The sequence below is a fragment of the Lagenorhynchus albirostris genome, chromosome 19, assembly GCF_949774975.1.
Source record: "Lagenorhynchus albirostris chromosome 19, mLagAlb1.1, whole genome shotgun sequence".
Classification (NCBI taxonomy): domain Eukaryota; kingdom Metazoa; phylum Chordata; class Mammalia; order Artiodactyla; family Delphinidae; genus Lagenorhynchus; species Lagenorhynchus albirostris.
In genome coordinates this window covers 8,344,207-8,357,358 of record NC_083113.1, presented here as the reverse complement: position 1 = coordinate 8,357,358, position 13,152 = coordinate 8,344,207, and the positions used below count along the sequence as shown (strand labels likewise).

Here is a 13,152-nt window from a genome sequence, read left to right as displayed (position 1 = left end):
GCCCCAGGACTTTTAGCCCTTTCTTTTCAGAGTCCAGTTTGGGAAAGGGTTGGGGAGGAGCCTTGGCCCAAGTGTGAGGGTGGTTAGCGGGGAAGTAGACAGTGTGACTTGGGAAAAGTGCATTCCTCTCACTGGGCCTGTTTCTTCGTCTATAAAGTGGGTGTTGTGAGGATTAAGAGAGACGCAGGCGGGTGAAGCACTTCGAACCGGACCTGGCACATAGGAAGCCGTTGCTACTGATACAGAGTGGTGGTGATGGGAGGGAGAGGTCCCCGCCCCACCTGACCAGTGTCTGCCCAGCTCAGGGCGTCTAGGTGCTATTTGTCTAACCTTGGAATTGCCCCAGAAACAGGATCTTTGTCCTCCATTCAGTTTTTTTTTTTTTTTTTTACCAGTCCTATGAGGCTGGGGTGATCTAATTGACTCCCCCGAGACGGAGAGGGAAACTGAGGCATGGAGCAGCAAGGGCCACACAGTGAATCAGGGCTGTGCTGGCCTCCATCAGTCCCTGTTACCCAGAACCCAGGCGCGGTGAGGAGAGGTGGGTGCAGCCAGGCTGCGGGGGGAGGGTGGGTTCCGATTGGGGGTAGGCTCAGAATTCCTTTACAACTGGCCCTCGCAGGCCCACATGGAGGGGAGCCCAGGGCCCGGAAAGGAGAAGGACTTGCCTGAGGTCACCTAGCAGGAGTTGGGAGGGGACCCAAGGCCCCTGACAGGCAGGACAGGCAGGCGAAAGGCTCTGTGCTTACTGGACGTCGGCCTGAACTGTTCATAGGCAAGACGGGCGTTCCAGAGTGAGCCCCAGGGTCACCCTCAAAGAGTGGCACCCTTACAGTCAGACCTGGATTCTGACCTGCCTTGTATTTTCCTACTTGGTGGACTTTCCTCCTCTCTAAGCCTCAGTGTCTTGGTCTGTAAAATGGGGGTGACTGTCACCAACTCACCAGGCCACAGGGAAGAGGTAAGGAGTGTCAGCTGCCCCCTGCACAGTGCCTGGCCTTTATGCAGTGAGCACCTAGGATATGAGTGGCTTGCACAGATGGATAAACGGGCCTTAAGAAGGAATAACCCCCAACTTGGGTCAGGGCTGGCCCAGGGAAAGTGAACACCAGACAGACAAGTGATGACCATGGCCAGAGCCAGTTTATTGGTCGAGGTGGAAGTTGAGGGCTCAGGCCTCCCCAGTGACCTAGAAGTCCATGTCCTCGACCAGGTCCTGGAGGTAGGCCTTGTACTGGTCTGAGGTGAGGGAGAGTGGGTGGCTGTTAGAAATGTGAAGGTCCACAGTGTTCTCCAGGGAGGAGGCACCCCCTACCCGTGCCATGTCTAGCAGGGCTCTGAGGCACATGGGGACAACCTGAGGGAGGTGGGGGAGAAACAGTCAGGGGAAACACCCAGCACCGTCTACTGTCGGGGATGGGTTGAGTAGACTACAATTCCCGACAGCCCCCCCTGTAACCCAGGATGAACCGTTAGGCCCAGGGCTGCTGGGCGTTACAGTTTTCCCCATATTCACCACCAAGGGAGACCATAAATGGTTCTTAGGGCTGAGGCTGCTGAGGGGTTCCTGGAAGCTAGAGCTGAGCAGCTTGTGATCAGAAGGACTCCTGGGAGCTGTAGTACCTCACACAGGCTGCTAGGACTTGTAGTCCACCAACTTCCACATGGTTGGGAGAACGCAAATATAGGCTTTGGGGGTGAGGCCGTGGGAGGGACACCAGAAGCTCCTGAGGAGGAACTGGTACTTGCAGAGACTCTTAGGAGTTGTAGTTTCTCCGAGGGGACTGTGGGAGTTGTAGTTCCCAGGAGCAACCTCCTCCCTTTTAGGATCTACCCCTCAGCTCCAGGAGCCTGGGGCTGCAGTACCTTGACCATCACGAGCCTCTTGATCCATGGTTGGTCCTGGGGCCATGACTGCCCCACGCAGAACCAGAGGGTGTAGCGTGGTGAGCGTCTGCTTCCTTCGATGAAGGCAATCAGATCTGGGGGCCCAGGAACCTAGTCAGGGATGGGAAGAAGACCCTCTACCTGCCCCTCCCTGCTCCCCCAAAACCTCAGTAACATCCTCATCTTCCTCCCTGATCTAAAGCTCAACGTGTCTGCCACCATGACCGGGGGCTGTTGATTTGGGGAAGGTCCCTCCAGTTCTGGCACAAGCTGAAAGGTTCCTCCTCCCTTCATCGGGGCTGGGCTGGAAGGCAGGCCTCCACACACACCTCCTGGGGCCTCGGCATTTGGATGGGGAAACAGGCCCAGGAGGGGAGTCCACTTCCCCAAGGATGCTCAGTGACTCTGGAGTATAAGGTGGGTGGTGGTTACTGCTCTTCAACCCTTCAAGGCCATGCTGTCCAATATGTAGCCATTAGCCACCACGGCTATTCAAGTTTTAATTGTATCTAATTAAAATCAAATAAAACTTAAAAAACTCACTTCCTCATTTGCACTCACCTCATCTAAGTACTCAGTAGCCATTTGTAGCTAGTGGATACCATATTGGGCAGTGGAAATACAGAGCATTTGCATCATTGCAGAAAGGTCTGTTTGGAGAGCAAAGCCCTAAAGGATTTCTTTCTCCTGCATCTGTCTTTCCACCATAATTGTAATAAATGATAACGACTATGGCAGCTAATTCCCCGAAGCACCTTCTGTACGCTGGGCCCTGTGCCTCCTGCCAGCTCTGGGCAGGTGAGAGAGAGGAGACAGTCCTTAGACTCCACAGGTTCAGAGCAGTCCAGTCCTTCTCCCCACAGGTTCAACCACAAGCAGAGCAGCAGGGTCTGAATTCGATCCCAAACCTCCTGACCCCAGAGTTTTTAACCACCATTGCCTGCCGTTTCCACAGCAGAGCTAAGGCCCCACCTCACTCACCTGCTATGAAGGGCCCCATGTTGAACACGCCTCCTTCCCTGTCCTTGGGCACCTCACCATCAGGCCTGTGACCACTGTTGGGGAGGAGTTCCTCGCCCACGGCCCAGTACACATGGCAGTGCCCCAGCCTCTGGGCCCAGAGCCACTGCCCAGCCCTCCACAGAGCTAGTCCCCCGCCCAGGCAGCTCAGCACCCGCTGCACGTAGTCTGTCACGCCCCTGTCTGTCAGGGACGCCGCGGGGTCTGGCAGTCTTATTGGCTGCCCAGGCAGTGTCCTGTCCCCTGCTTCTGATCCCACCAGCCGCAGGCCCCCCGGGCAGAAGACAGTCTGCTGGAAGACTTGGCAGCCCCGGTAGAAGACGGTCACCTCGAACTCCCACTCTGAGCAGCAGCAGCAGTAATGTGAAGGGGAGAGAGAATGAGGGAACGTCAGGGGGCTTGCGGCCCAGCCCTAACCCCTCCCACCCCTCCCACCCACAGCTGGCGCTCACCTTCCCCGCTCACCAACAGCTGCTTCAGTGGGTTTTCAGGGGGTCCCGGCATTGGGCAAGGAGCAGGGACATCTAAGTTGGGGCCCAGCAAGAGCTGAGGGGGGTTCTCAGGGGCCATGGTCAGACCTGAGGGCCCTCCATCTGGGGCCAAGTCCATGTCACTCAGTAACTTCTCCAGAATGTCTTCCTGGAGAGGAAAAAAAAAAAGGATCCAGGTATTTCCACAGCCTTTTCTGGAGACTTCCCATGGACCAAGCTTTGTGCTCAGCGATGTGGGGACCCAGAGAGGAGACAGACCTGAGCTTTGCCCTCAAGGGGCTTCTAACCTGGGGCACAGACAGTAAAGTATGTACAGCTTTGATGTATGCCGGGCACTACAGTGGCCTGAGGGGAGCAGCTAATTCCACCCAAGGATCTGGCTCTCTGCAAGCAAGACGCGGGCAGAGAGGGCTGGGAAGAATTTCAGAGGGGACTTCCCCTGGCACAGACATCAGCAAGATCAAGGAGAGGTTCTGAGTTCCCAAAACGCTGAGAGAACCCTGCACAGGGAGGAAAGCTATTAAATTCTAGAAAGGTGGATTAGGGCCTTGAATGCCTGTTGAAAGCTCTGAATTTTCTCCTGAGGATGCTGGGAAGCCATGGAGGGCTGTGGGCAGGGGGTGGGGGGACAGGGTCAGCACTGAGTCAGGCTGGGGACAGACTGCATGGGACAGAATGGAGCCTGGGGTGATGGTGCAGGGGAAGAAGATGAGGCCTGAATAGGCCCATGAGGACGCAGAGAGGGGATGGGGCAGAGAGCAGGATGGTCGGGGCGCATTCTTACCTGGATATCAGAGGTACTGCATCTGCCATTGGTGTCTAGAGAGGTGTCTGGCTCAGCTAAGTTCCCAACTCCTGTGGAGAAAGGTGGGAAGTGGAGTGGGGGCGCTAGGGACAGTCGAAATCCCATCCCTCTAAGTGAAGCCTCACTTGCAGCACACCTGAGGTCACAAACTCATAGATCTTGTGCGGGTTGTGGGGGTCCTTGCTGTGGTCCTCTGCTAAACGCAACGCTTCCTTCCGGTTCAGGGCGGACCGGAAATTCCTCTTCCAGGTGGGCAGGTCCGGCTTATCCTTCCCAGGAGTGTAGGCACCACTGGCCTCAGCCCAGGCCTAGGGGACCAGTGGTACCAAGATAGTGGAGAGGATGACTTAGACCTTGCCCCAGGGGTCCCAACCCTGTCTCCTCTTGTCCTAACACCGTCCTCCCCCCGACACGTTCTAACTTGGCAAGGTTCCATCCCCAAACTCTCAGATTCTCTGCGCCCCGAATCCCCCTACCACCACCCTTCAAAAACCTTTGCTTTCTAAGCCAGCCTTCCAGGTCCTAATGAGTGTCTAACTCTGCCACCAACCTGCCCCAGGACACCCTCTGTAATAATAATAATAATAATTATATTATTATATATATTATATTATATAATATATAATATTATATATATTATATAATATATAATATTATATAATATTATATATTATTATATTATTATTATAATAATAACCCCACCCCCTCGCACTCTAACTCGGCTTACCACCACCGGTGTATCCTAATTTGGTGGTAAGAAACCTCAGCTTCAGGGCCAAGTCTCGCCTCTAATATTCCAAGACCGGCCCCCAGAAATTCTACAACCAAGAGCCTCACCCCGGAGGCCCCGAACTCCCCAGGATGCATTTCCTTCACTTTCCCGATTCCGTTACCGGAACCTGGCAGCTCTAATCCTGACTGCTCTCCGACACCAGTTCGGGGATCCTACTAACTAAACCCCTTCCAGTTCTAACTCCACCCACCTCAGTCTGTCAGAATGAGAGCAGGCCTCTCCGTGCTTGCTAATCCCGCCTTCTCGGCCCCGCCCCCTGGGAGTGCACCTCCGCCCCCTGGGAGTGCACCTCCGCCCCCTCGGAGTCCACCCCGCCCGGCGCGCCCGCACCTGGAAAATGCCGAAGTCCTCCAGCTGGGCATCCTGCCGCAAGCCGTGCTTCCAAGGGATGCGGAAGCGCGTGCGGCTCTCATCCAGCCAGGCCACGCCCTCCAACTGCCCCTGGTCCAGCTGAGATACCAGCCAGGGCAGGATGCGAGGCTTTTGTGTTCCCATGGTCCGGCCTGCGCGCAGAGAACAGGTCCTAGGTACAGACGGCCTCCCAGGCCCACCCCGTGCAGGGGTTCCGCACCCAGACCTCCCTCACGTGCCACGGCGCAGGTCTCTCACCTATAGTTTACTGGGGTACAAACAGGAGACCTTCTCCCATCCTCCAGCGAGGCTTTCTAATTCAGCGAGAACTCCCTCCTCTCCTTTCCCCAGCTTCTTCTGTGTAGGTAGATACCTCTACCTCCCTCAATTGCGCCGGTGTACACCTTCCCTCTTCCATTGAAAGCCCGTTCTTCCCCCATCACCCAAGGCAGGTACTCCCACTTCCAGGGTAGAGCCCTCCCTCTAGTTATTGCAATACAGAAGCTAGTGACCTGTAGACCGCTACCTCCCGCAGTTACCCCACGGTAGACCCCCTTTCACAGTTCCACCCCGTCCCGATGATCCCCTCACCCATTCCCACCGAGGACCAACCACAATCCCTCCCAGACAGACAGCCTCCCTCCTCCAGGGAACGTCCCCACTTTCTAGAGTGGACTGCCTCCTATTCTTACAGTCCGTCCATCTCTCCCCTAGATCCCCCAGTGTAGACGCCTCCTCTCCGCTACTTCTACGTTTGCTTTTTTTTACAGCCGATCTCGGCGCCAGTCCTTGCTTCACTTTTTTCTTTCTTGCTTCACTTTCCCCCAGACTACACAACCGCCCTTCTCCACTGTCAGTGTAGACCCATCCTTTCTCCGATTCCTCACCTCTGGACGCCACCTACTCCCCAGTTACCTACGTTTCCTATGTGGTGGGTCGGGGCGCGCAGAGTGCTCCAACCACGTCTGTTTTGGGGGTTTCGTACCTCTCGAACTCTCAGCTGCACACCCCACTTCCGGTCGGCTGAGCTTTAGAGGTGGGGCTTCCTTTTCTATCGATTTCCTGAAATAAAAACGACTTCACAGTCGTATTGGTGACTCCAAAACCAAAGAGGCTGCTCGGTAAGCGCGGGCGTCGCCCCCCAATCCCATGCCCTTTTTAGGCCTTCCGACCGCGGGCATGCTGGGAACGTCACATGCAAATTAGGCGGGACCCAACGCTCCTCCCCTCTATGTTTGGGTCGTCACCAACCCGGCCCAGTGCGCAGGCGCGGGAAAGTTGAACTAAGAAAAGAAAGTTTATACAAGTTCAGTGGAGGAGGTGGCGGCGGCGGGGCCCGGGACCAGGTGAGCGGGACGTTAGCGAGGGCTAGGTGAGGAGGAAAGAAGAGGGAGCCGGGATCCAGGAGGGGGCAACTCAGTCCCGCTTCTCCGCCATCCGAGTGTCCTAGGTCTCCCAAACGCTAGCCTCAGAGAATGGAACTACACCTCCCAGCAGGCTGCGAGGCGAACCAGTAACGGAGGGAGGGGAATGTTTGCTATGAAACCTGCTGGGATTGGTAGTTCTCGACCCTCTACGGACGTGAGCAGCTTGGCATATACCTTCAGAATCAAGAAGTCCCCAAGCCCCCTTCTCCCTCGGGGACTCAGAAGTCTGAGGGCCCCGCCCCCTTCTCTCTTAGCCTCAAGAGTTCACACCCCCAGCCCCCTTCTCCGAAAACTCAAGAGTCCAGGCCCCCAGCCCCTCCTCCCTTAGACCCAAGAATCCGGATCCCTAGCCTTCTCCTCTCCCAGGATCAAGGTGTCTTCCTTCTCATCCCTCTTCTCCATCTGGAGACTTAAGCGTCTGGGCCCCCAGACCCCCAACTCCCGTGAAGGACCTGGGAATGTAGACCCTCAGCCCCTTCCCTCTTTGGGGACTCACAAGTCCTGGCCCCCTCCTCATTCGGGGACTAGGAATTTGGGTCCCCAGCCTCTACTTCCCGCTGAACCCTGGAGCCCATCCTCCAGCTCCCTCTCTCACAGGTGCCCCCATGGCAGGCTCGGAAGAACTGGGGCTCCGAGAGGACACGCTGAGGGTCCTAGCTGCCTTCCTAAGTAGGGGTGAGGCTGCGGGGTCTCCCATTCCGACCCCACCCAGGTAAGAGGAGTTGCCCTCCTCCCTCAGGGAACGGCATTTGAGCTGGGCCCCTCTCCAACTCTTGCTCCTGGACTCAGTCTGTCTCCTTTCCGCCCCTCTTTATATCTGGCTCCCCTCCTTGTCCTGGGGGTTGCAGGGAAAGGCCCTCAGTGGGAGGACAAAGGGACTGCTTGCAAAGGGCCTTTGGGGTCACTCTCTGAGGTCCCCTTCCCCAGGAGCCCTGCCCAAGAGGAGCCAACAGACTTCCTGAGCCGCCTTCGAAGATGTCTTCCCTGCTCCCTGGGGCGAGGAGCAGTTCCCCCTGAGTCCCCTCGGCCTTGCTCCCTGCCCCTCCGGCCATGCTATGGTTCAGAGCCTGGTAAGAGATTTCCCTCGATCACCCAAGAACTGGCAGCTTTGATTCTTAAAGCATAGAGAGGATAAGAAACTAGTTCAGGACCACTCAGCTAAGGGGGTAGCTGTGGGGGATCTCCAGCACCTACCCTCACCCCCGACCCCCAGTTGGTTTACTATCTGTCAGTTCTGTGAGCAGGCTTCAGGAGGGCTTTGGGTGCCTTTCTTTCTTTCTTTCCTTTTTTTTTTTTTAACATCTTTATTGGAGTACGATTGCTTTACAATGGTGTGTTAGTTTCTGCTGTATAACAAAGTGAATCAGCTATACATATACATATATCCCCATATCCCCTCCCTCTTGCGTCTCCCTCCCACCCTCCCTATCCCACCCCTCTAGGTGGACACAAAGCACCGAGCTGATCTCCCTGTGCTATGCGGCTGCTTCCCAATAGCTATCGATTTTACATTTGGTAGTGTATATATGTCCATGCCACTCTCTCACTTCGTTTTAGTGCCTTTCTATTTGTTATCTCTCTTTCTACACATGCTTCCTTGCCCCTAAGACTTTTGTAGCCACCAGTACCCCCAATAGGGAGGCAGGAAACCTGATTTCCAGTCACAATTCCCTGGCTGTTTTGGTTACATAAGTCCTTTTCTCCAGTAGCAAAGTAGGAATGGGGGGGGGTGTGGATACTGGACTTGCTCAAGAGTGACCAGTAGGTTTCTTCTCATATGTGATACTGGGTAGACAAGCAATGGGCTACTGGGAGTGCTCACTTGGAGAGGATTTCACAGCTGGGGAGAAGAGTTCTGTGATGAGTTGTTGCCTGAAATGGGCAAGAGATAGAGTGGTAATAGCTGGAGTGCCATGTGTTTGCCTTCCTTAGATGGGATAATCTTCAAGGTCCAGTTCGGCTCAAACCTTCGAAGTCCAATTTGGGGAAAAGTAAAAGGGTCTTTTACCAAGTTTGCTCACTGGGCCTCAATTTATCCCATTCTGAAATGGAAATCATTGCTACCTGGCAAGATGGTTGGGAGGAGAGAATCCCTAAGTTCCTCATGTCCTGAAGTCCCATCATTGGCTCTTTTCATCCCAGGCCCAGCTACTCCAGATTTCTATGCCCTGGTGGCCCAGCGGCTGGAACAGCTGGTCCAAGAGCAACTGAAATCCCCACCTAGCCCAGGTGAGGTGCAGAAGGGCCCTGGAGAAGGATGAGGGTAGAAGGGTCGCCAGGGTTCTGCCCCCAGCCAAATTCTCTTCTGCCCCCCAGAATTACAGGGTCACGTACCCACAGAGAAGGAAGCCCTGCTGCGAAAGCTGGTGGCCTTGCTGGAGGAAGAGGCAGAAGTCATCAACCAGAAGGTGATGGGTGGTCTGTTCCATCCCTTAGCTAGGATAGGAGTTGCGGCATGGTTCCGCACTGGGACCTGAAGCTGGATCTGCATTCTCATTGGATGGTCAGGTGGGGAGAAGGTGGGACAAGGCTTCAGTGAAGGGGTGAGTGACAGGTAAGCCAGGGCAATACTTTAAATTAGTGACTTCTTTGATCGTCAAAGGGGCGTGGCATGAAGGCAGAGGGGTGTGGCCACCAGAAACTGTTCTAGGAAGGAGATTGGAGGAGGTGAGTCGGTAAGGGAATGTATGGTGATGGGAAAGGGAGGAGGGGGTAGCTTGAAGACAGCTGTCTAAAATCTGAAGCCCTGATTGACTATATAGGGACGTTGCTTAGAACATGGGGGAAATGGACTGCCGGAGGGAGTGTGGCTTGTGACTCTGTCCTGGAATCAGGTTGGGTCAGGAGCTTGGGCAAAGTGTATGGCCTTATAATATTCATTGTCTGGTAGAAGGCAAGGTTGCCGTCACAGGCTTGGCCTTCGGGGAAGCCCACAGGGGCGTGGCTAGAATGTTAGCATGCTAGAACACAGCTAATACAGGGCTTGGTCCTGATTGGCTGTCGAGGCCTTGTCAGGGGCGTGGCTTGGCTTCTCCGGTTCTAGGCCATCTTGCTGTGAGTAGTTTGGCCGAGATCTTATAGTCTCGTTTGTGATTGGCAGATGTGCTGGATAGGGGCGTGGCTTAGGGCGTCAGTTATATTTAGAGCGCTTGAAGCCACGCCTCCCAGCCTCCCATTGGCTGGCTACGAGGGTGTGACTGAGGCAGACCCTGCCTCTTCCTCCCCGCCCTACAGCTGGCCTCAGACCCCGCCCTGCGGCGCAAGCTGGCCCGCCTCTCCGCTGGTTCCTTCAGCCGCCTAGTGGAGCTCTTCTCTAGCCGGGAGGGCAACCCTCGCCCAAGCCAAGCACGCCCCTCGCTGCCGTGCCCCGGGCCCCCACCGCCTTCCCCGGAGCCTCTGGCCCGCCTGGCCCTGGCCATGGAGCTGAGCCGGCGCGTGGCCAGGCTGGGGGGCACCCTGGCCGGTCTCAGCGTAGAGCACGTGCACAGCTTTGCGCCCTGGATCCAGGCCCACGGGGGCTGGGTGAGCCGCTAAAGCCTCTCTGGGCTTCCCTTTACCTAACTGTAATTGTAATTGTATGTGTGTGTATTGGGGGGGAGTGGGCGGGGAGGCTCATAGGCTTCCTTTCAGACATCACGGGTGTTCTCCCAGCTCCACCATTCATCCGTTCTGTGTTTATTGAGCACCTAATGTACACGAGGCACTGTAGTGATCAGTGCAGATGCTATGCCCAGCTTAAACCACTCTGGTATACACTAACACTTATGAGCTAGAAACAAGCTTCTTCATCCGTAAAGGGAGGAGAATTGTACACCTACCTCAAAGGGTTATTGTGAGGATTAAAATGGGATCATCCTTGTAAGTACTTGACATTTATGTGAGTATCTGGTGACTGTCTGCCTGTGCAGCACTGCCTGCGGGAATGCCCTTTGCCTGGTATCCCCGTGCCTTGCTTCCTCTGCCGCTCTGCTCAGGTATCACTCTCAGCGGGCCCCTCCCTGATCCCCATTTAAAATCGCAGCCACCTCCACACCATCCCCTTACCTTGCTTGCTCACCGCTTTAAATCCAGTGCTGGGCTCAGAGCTGGATTAAGCTCCTTTGTACTGGCTGTGTGACCTAGGCAACTGTCCCCGTCTCCCTGAATACCAATCTCACGCCGCTCAATGGGCACCATCTCACTTACCTGCCTCATCACTGCCAGGCTCTCAGAATGTAAGCATTGCTTCATAGACTGGCAGGAGCTGGCTAGGTGCGTTTGAGGAGCAGAGAGACAGCCAGTAGGGCTGGAGCAGTGTGAGTGAGGGGGAGAGGATGGGAGATGAAAGCAGGAGGGGCGGCCAGATCATGCAAGGCTTTAGGCCTTGTGGTCAAGGTAAGAACTTGCACTTTGACTCAGTGAGCCAGGAGTCCTAGGAGGGCTCAAAGTAGACAGATGCGAGCTGTCTTGGGTGGTCACAGGTGCCCTCTGGCGGCCGTATGGAGAATACTGTAGGGGGCAAAGACCCAAGGGGGTGACTGGGCTGGTCCAGGGAGAAGGTTAGGGTGGATCAGACCAGGGTCGGGGTAGTAGAGAATTCTGGATTTAATTTGGAGGTAGACCTGACAGATTTTGCTCATGGAGTAGATGGGAGACGGGAGTCAAGGATGATGCCAAAGATGCTGGCCTGAGCAGCTGCAGGGCTACATCTGATGTCCTCTGGAACCAGAAAGAGCAGAGTGGAGGCGAAGGTGGGGAGCAGGTTTGGGGAAGAGGCAGAGGTGATTGGAGGTGGTCCAGTTAAGGGAGAGAGACCCCTGAGACCTCAAAGCAACATATGCGGGACAGTCGATATTAGTGTCTGTAGCTCAGAGCAGAAGCTGGTTTATTTGTAAAATCATTTTATTTGTTAAGGAATGATAACAGGTAAGCTTGGCCAGGTACTCAGCCAAGAACTTTAGTGGAATGATCCCATTGAAACCCCACAACAACCTTACAGGATTCGATTATTATCCTGGTTTTATGGAGACTGAGGGAAAGTCCCTTATGCAGGGTGGGGGATTGGAGTTAGGGCTTTAACACAAAGCCAGGGCTCTTTATCATTAAAGCTCCAGGACCCTGTTTGTTCCTCTTCTTTGAGTCTCTGTCCACCCCCTCTGGGGCTCTGTCTCCCCCCGCCCCTTCTAGGACTCTGTTCCCATCCACCCCAAGTCTCTGAGCCTTTCTTGGGGTCTCCATCCCTCATCCCTGTCCACCTCTCTCTGGGTCTCTTTCCCCTCCCCCTCTCTGGTTCCTTGCCTTCCCTGTCTCTGCTCTCACTGGGCTGGTGTGGATGCTGCTGTGAGTGGAGGATGCCTCTCTGCTCATGGGGCTCTGCCACTTTTCCCTTCCAGGGGGGCATCCTGGCAGTTTCACCTGTGGACTTGAACTTACCCCTGGACTGAGCCTTTCCTCAGAAGCTGCTACAAGATTGGACCTCATGTCCCTGCACTCTTTTTCCAAGCCTTCCTATTCCACTCAGGGCTGTGGGGTGGTGCCCACCCTCTCTGTTTTTGCCAAAAAAAAAAAGTTTAAAATGTTTTGACATTAAAAACTTTTTAAAGTATTTAATGATTTGTCCTTTCACTCAAGAACTAAAGTTCTACGTAGAGGAGATTTGGTTTGGAGACCTCTCTGGTTTATAAATTGAGGAAAGAACCAATTCATTCATTCTAGAAATATTTATTTGGGGCACCTAAAGCACCTGTCACCTAAATATACAGCATATTTGAGGATACCTGTAAATATGATTCCAGCTAATTATATTTTTCCCCTATTGCATGATGTATTTATTCCAGCTAATCCTGTGTTGATAGTCCTGGAGTCTTTCTAGCGATTTCCAGAAGAAAGCTATGACCTTTCTTCACAAGACATCCAGAACACCACCTTCTTCTCATTTTTCTCTTCACACAGCTCCTTCTGAGCCTTTTTTGCTGGTTTCTCCTCATCTGCCTGTTCGCCAGAAATTTGTCACCTTTTTAGGGCTATCACCTCCTTCACCGAATTATGTTTGTAAATGCCTAAAATGAAACGCACAGGATCACAAAGGAAGCCAATTACAGTCGAGCCTCAGTATTCGCGGATCCTGTATTTTTCGAATTCGCCTACTCGCGAACATTTATTTGTAGTCCACAAACTAATACTCACGTGCTTTCGCAGTTGTTGGCAGGCGTGCTTGTGTTCAGAGCAGCAAAGGATCTGACTCGCTCGATGGGCACCTTTCAGCTCAGATCAGGCGAGGCAACTGCGCCTTCTTGTCTCAGCTCTCACGCTGTATACAAGCGTCCTTTCTGCAATCTATTAAGTGCCACATTTTTCACATTTCTGTGCTTTTTTGTGGTGATTTCTCTGTTTGAAAGA

The 13,152-nt window shown here is 54.2% G+C and overlaps 2 protein-coding genes across 9 annotated transcripts; one reads left to right on the top strand and one right to left on the bottom strand.

The window, feature by feature from the left end:
• Window positions 1-798: 798 nt before the first annotated feature.
• Window positions 799-6,517, bottom strand: IRF3 (interferon regulatory factor 3). 6 transcript variants are annotated; one of them, XM_060131718.1, is made up of 8 exons: window positions 5,606-6,517; window positions 5,327-5,519; window positions 4,340-4,511; window positions 4,183-4,253; window positions 3,360-3,546; window positions 2,869-3,249; window positions 1,867-1,982; window positions 799-1,239 (listed from the first exon to the last, which is right to left on the bottom strand). In XM_060131718.1, the coding sequence occupies exons 2-8, from the start codon at window positions 5,489-5,491 to the stop codon at window positions 814-816; spliced, it is 1,518 nt and encodes a 505-aa protein (XP_059987701.1). In that variant the 5' UTR covers window positions 5,492-5,519; window positions 5,606-6,517; the 3' UTR covers window positions 799-813. The 6 variants fall into 6 exon arrangements, with proteins under 6 accessions (XP_059987701.1, XP_059987697.1, XP_059987702.1 ...); XM_060131714.1 differs by having other exon boundaries at window positions 5,327-5,499; XM_060131719.1 differs by having other exon boundaries at window positions 5,327-5,499; window positions 6,263-6,517.
• Window positions 6,518-6,579: 62 nt separating this feature from the next.
• Window positions 6,580-12,358, top strand: BCL2L12 (BCL2 like 12). 3 transcript variants are annotated; one of them, XM_060131728.1, is made up of 7 exons: window positions 6,580-6,693; window positions 7,372-7,486; window positions 7,702-7,844; window positions 8,917-9,003; window positions 9,091-9,182; window positions 10,009-10,296; window positions 12,147-12,358. In XM_060131728.1, exons 2-7 carry the CDS (start codon window positions 7,380-7,382, stop codon window positions 12,195-12,197), a joined length of 768 nt encoding a protein of 255 aa, XP_059987711.1. In that variant the 5' UTR covers window positions 6,580-6,693; window positions 7,372-7,379; the 3' UTR covers window positions 12,198-12,358. The 3 variants fall into 3 exon arrangements, with proteins under 3 accessions (XP_059987711.1, XP_059987713.1, XP_059987712.1); XM_060131729.1 differs by having other exon boundaries at window positions 6,601-6,693; window positions 7,357-7,486; XM_060131730.1 differs by lacking the exon at window positions 10,009-10,296.
• Window positions 12,359-13,152: the final 794 nt, after the last annotated feature.

Coding starts and splice junctions, on each gene's coding strand:
- BCL2L12 (XM_060131728.1), top strand. CDS start 7,380: ATGGCAGGCTCGGAAGAACTGGGGCTCCGAGAGGACACGCTGAGGGTC. Junction 7,845..8,916: donor ATGCTATGGTTCAGAGCCTG/GTAAGAGATTTC, acceptor TTTTCATCCCAG/GCCCAGCTACTCCAGATTTC. Junction 9,004..9,090: donor GAAATCCCCACCTAGCCCAG/GTGAGGTGCAGA, acceptor TCTGCCCCCCAG/AATTACAGGGTCACGTACCC.
- IRF3 (XM_060131718.1), bottom strand. CDS start 5,491: ATGGGAACACAAAAGCCTCGCATCCTGCCCTGGCTGGTATCTCAGCTG. Junction 1,983..2,868: donor CATGGGGCCCTTCATAGCAG/GTGAGTGAGGTG, acceptor CTGGGCCCCCAG/ATCTGATTGCCTTCATCGAA. Junction 1,240..1,866: donor AGAGGCTCGTGATGGTCAAG/GTACTGCAGCCC, acceptor CCCTCACCTCAG/ACCAGTACAAGGCCTACCTC.